The following is a 3,978-nucleotide window of genomic DNA, read 5'->3' on the forward strand; positions in this document are numbered from 1 at the left end:
CCTCTTCACTCCCTCTCCCTCTCCCTCATCCCTATCCCCTTCTTATTCCCGACCTCTCATCCCCACAAAACCTTTCCTCTTGATAACTCCCGCTCCATTGCCCATAGTTAGCAGGGTGGGTGGTTTGCGAGTGCTCTGAAGTGGTTTGCTCCTTCTATCAAATCAAACATCTATCGTCCTTATCTCTCCTCCTTTAGTGTGTATGTTACTCTCTTGTAACACCTCTATTCTTCGGCACTTATATGACATTATTGTGTTGCGGGTGCCGTAAAACTCTTACTAAAACTAAAAACAGTTAGCAGTACCGACGCCTCAGTCAAAACCTCACTGGGTGTGGTACTACCACTGATGTGTCCTTAGAGGGCATCATAATGCAAAGTTTGTAGTTGCAAGAGCTATAGTCTCAACGGATTTAACATAAAATTTAAAATAAACATAATAATCATTTTAATGGGTTTTGTTCTTTTGCATACTCCATGCTTAATCACAGTTGACTACTTTCTGCGACATATCTCTAGGTACCTATTGATAGAAACAATCTAAGCAATAATATGTAAGCATCTGGTCTGTTTTTCACTAATTGGCCTCATTTTTGCTGATTAAGAATGTGGTAATTACTTTCTCTTGATTTTTAACCACCAAGTTTGACCGGCTGAGGGAGTTCTAGAGGCTGTAAAAAACATTGTTTTTAATAGTTTGAAAGTGTGAAGTGCTGGGCAGAGTTATCTAATACGGGGTATCCACTACGGATATGATCGGCTGATCGGGCCGACCGCCCGACTCGGTCGCCTCAAGTTTCAAGGTTTGTTCGTGCTTGACACGAATCTGTCCTCTCAAAAGCGAGTAACGCCCATTCACGATCCCTGGCATGATAAATGTATAGCAGAGATTATTTTAATTTTCACACTAACTTAAGCTCTTAATTAAGGTGCGGCTAGACATTGAGTAACCTTACTTTTTCCTGTCACTGAGTGTGTTCCCTGACAAATTATTACTCATAAAAGCAAAGTAGACCGAGTTCAGAAAAGTGTCTGAATTTCCCAGCCTCGAGAAAGTTTTGAACTAACATCAGTAATGACGTATTCGGATTAAAGTGGCAGAGTCTACCGACCGTAAGCAAGGACCATGATATTGCGCAGTCGAAAAATTGTTGGAATGATCTTTTAAAAATGAAACTTTATTCAAAACGTCAATTAGCAATAAGTCCTACTTCATTTCCCGAAATGAGGTATTCATATTAAACATCTTTATTTCCCCAAATTGGTCATTCTCTTTTGATAGACGGTCAAAGTTTATGGATATAATTATCCATATTTTGGTGCGTATGTGTTTTTAATCTTGAAATACTGGTTTGATACTTTTGTCTGACAGCATACCATGAAATACTTTTATTTTTTCCTTCTTCATAAAACCAAAGACCTCTGCTGTGTCTGCTGCTTCAATGTTGTGCTCTGAGACTTGGACGCTCGTCTGCTGCCGGTGTCACGTGGTGTCTCACGTGGGCTCTCGGGCGTCTCACAGAAAGCGTTGACCTTGGCACAAATGTCCTGGAACTTCGTCTGCTCCCGCTCCAGACGGTCCTTCAACAGCAGGCGGTAAAACAAACCTCGCTCTTCAATTTCGTCATCGTCAAAGTAGCGAACCTGCGTTGAGCGAATGTTTATTTGTTTTATGGCCGGTCAAGATGTCAGTATAGAACCTAATAACTCTTAGCGGATGCAAACAAAGAAGCAAAACACTCTTACGCAGCTCAGAGCTCTGGAATAATAGCCAATAAATGCGTGTGAAAATATGAGGTCCAACGCAGTAAGCCAAAATATGCCCATGCAAATATTGACAAAAACTTTAAGTGAGCTAATTGACTTCTAAAAGCTACCCTAGACCAGTATCATTCTTTAGCTTTAAAGTATATACCTTGTTTCGTTTTTTGTAATGATTTCCTCAAACTTGATTGTTTTCTTTACTTTGATAAAGAAAGGCGAAGAGACCATGAGGGTTATTATAATAACACGGTGCAGAGAAAATGAAAGCCCCAAAGGAAAAGTAAGCCAACAAAAAAATGACAAATAAAGGGATCTTCGACGTTGATTGAAATCAACTCCAATAAAATGAAGTGAATGCTAAAGAAACTCTTTACCTGTCTTGGCTTTTGTATAAGCTCTCTTGACAAGACACTCGAGAATAACATTGCAGATTAAGTTAGCTTTTAAACTGTTCTAATTGAAATTGAACTAGATTACCCCCCCTCTCCCTCTCTCTCTCTCTCTCTCTCTCTCTCTCTCTCTCTCTCTCTCTCTCTCTCTCTCTCTCTCTCTCTCTCTCTCTCTCTCCCTCTCTGTCTCTCTGTCTCTCTCTCTATCTATCTCTCTCTTTCTCTCTCTCTTTCTCTTTCTATCTCTCTCTCGTCCTCTCTATCTATCAATCTATCTATCTATCTATCTATCTATCTATCTATCTATCTATCTATCTATCTATCTATCTATCTATCTATTTTTCAAGTTACTTTTTTTTTGGGGGGGGGGGCGCTAGCAACTGCATAAGATCAAATGAGCGCGCGAGATACACTAAACATTTTCATTTTTGTCGGAAATTTGGAATGTGGTAGTGGCCGAAGCCTACTCTTACCGATTTTTGGACCACCAAGGGATCATTCACGTGCGCAACTTGCACACGGGACCTCCGAAATTGCTCGGCCTTGTCCAAGAAGGACATGTGTAGATCTTTCCTACCAGAAGATCAGGGGTGTGGCTGAAAGATTGCCGTAAGTAGGAGCCATGGAATAGCAGTAAAAAGGTTGCAGAAAGAGTCAGGAGCCCAGAGGAGGGGGCAAAGTAGGTTGGAAGGCAGGCGCAGAGAGTGGAGACGAAAGCAGACTACAGAAATCAAATGAGTGACAAACAAAAACTGAGACTTAATCACCTGTCTCCATGGTTCGCCAAGGTGACCTGTCATGCCTGTGAAGGGATTCCTCTGCGTGGACTCTAGCGCACTGTTTTGTCTCAATTCCGGAGTCGAGCCATTGAGACGGGACCACGCTGTACTGGGTCGAAGGTCAAGTTTTGACCTATGGCGGTTGGATATCCTGCCTAATTCCTCTTCAGCTTCGAACTCGTCGTGGCTGTGAGAATCGTCTTCCAAACACACGCAGTCCATGTCACAAGTAGCGTCTTGGTTAGCAGAAGTGTCCCAGTCTGATAGGACGAGAGATTTACGAGACTGGCAGCGATTGGCTGGCTGACTCGAAGAAGAACTGCTGTTTTCGAGTATTTTCACTGACGCACCCGAAGTTTTCGGCCGCCCTTCTAAGGAACTCACAAGATGTCTGGTTTTCAGGATAGAAGAGGTCCTCGGTCTCGATGCTTCTCTTCGTAATGGGGCTGTCGAAGAACGGCGTCGCGCTTCTGAAGGTGGATTGGTGTTTCCACAGCAACGCGTCGGAGGTCTTTGAGCCGAAGCGACATGGTCAACTGGGCTTTCTCGCCCTTTTACTGATCTCGAGTCAGGACCGGAAAGACAGTTGGCACCTTTTTCTGAACCTTTTGAGCTATCCTGGGAGTTATCAGAAAGACTCTTTAGACTGTTTCGTCGAGTGGTCTGAATTTTGGGTAAACTCTTTTGCCATGAGTTGATATCCTTTGTCCGTGCAGGAAAAGAGAGAAGGTGAAGGGGGGGGGGTGGAAGAAAGGCACACTATCAAATCATTGCTGCTAGTGAAAGTGCAACTCAGTTTTCTAAATAACATAGATAATATCTAAAACATGTGCTTAAGCTGTCATCATCCCCCTCCCCTCTCCTCTCCCCTCCCCATCCCGTCCCTCCACCCCTCCCCAAAAGAAGTAATAGGTTTACTTCATTTCGGGAAAAATAACATTAAAACGTCTTATTTGGAGGGTGCATGTTTGTGTAGATTCAATAACCTGCTTACTTTGTGAATGTGAATGTCTGTGTGTGTGTATGTGTATGTCTCTCTCTCTGTGT

At 42.8% G+C, this 3,978-nt stretch overlaps 1 protein-coding gene across 1 annotated transcript in view; it reads right to left on the reverse strand.

The window, feature by feature from the left end:
• Positions 1–221: 221 nt before the first annotated feature.
• Positions 222–3,978, reverse strand: part of LOC101855837 — a gene marked incomplete in the record, with an annotated part of 14,803 nt that continues 11,046 nt past the window's right edge. Inside the window, 2 exon segments of the mRNA XM_035969405.1 lie at positions 222–1,643; positions 2,920–3,635. Coding sequence (XP_035825298.1) covers positions 1,404–1,643; positions 2,920–3,635 — 956 coding nt within the window.

The sequence above is a fragment of the Aplysia californica genome, unplaced genomic scaffold (assembly GCF_000002075.1).
Source record: "Aplysia californica isolate F4 #8 unplaced genomic scaffold, AplCal3.0 scaffold00007, whole genome shotgun sequence".
NCBI classification, from domain to species: Eukaryota; Metazoa; Mollusca; class Gastropoda; order Aplysiida; family Aplysiidae; genus Aplysia; species Aplysia californica.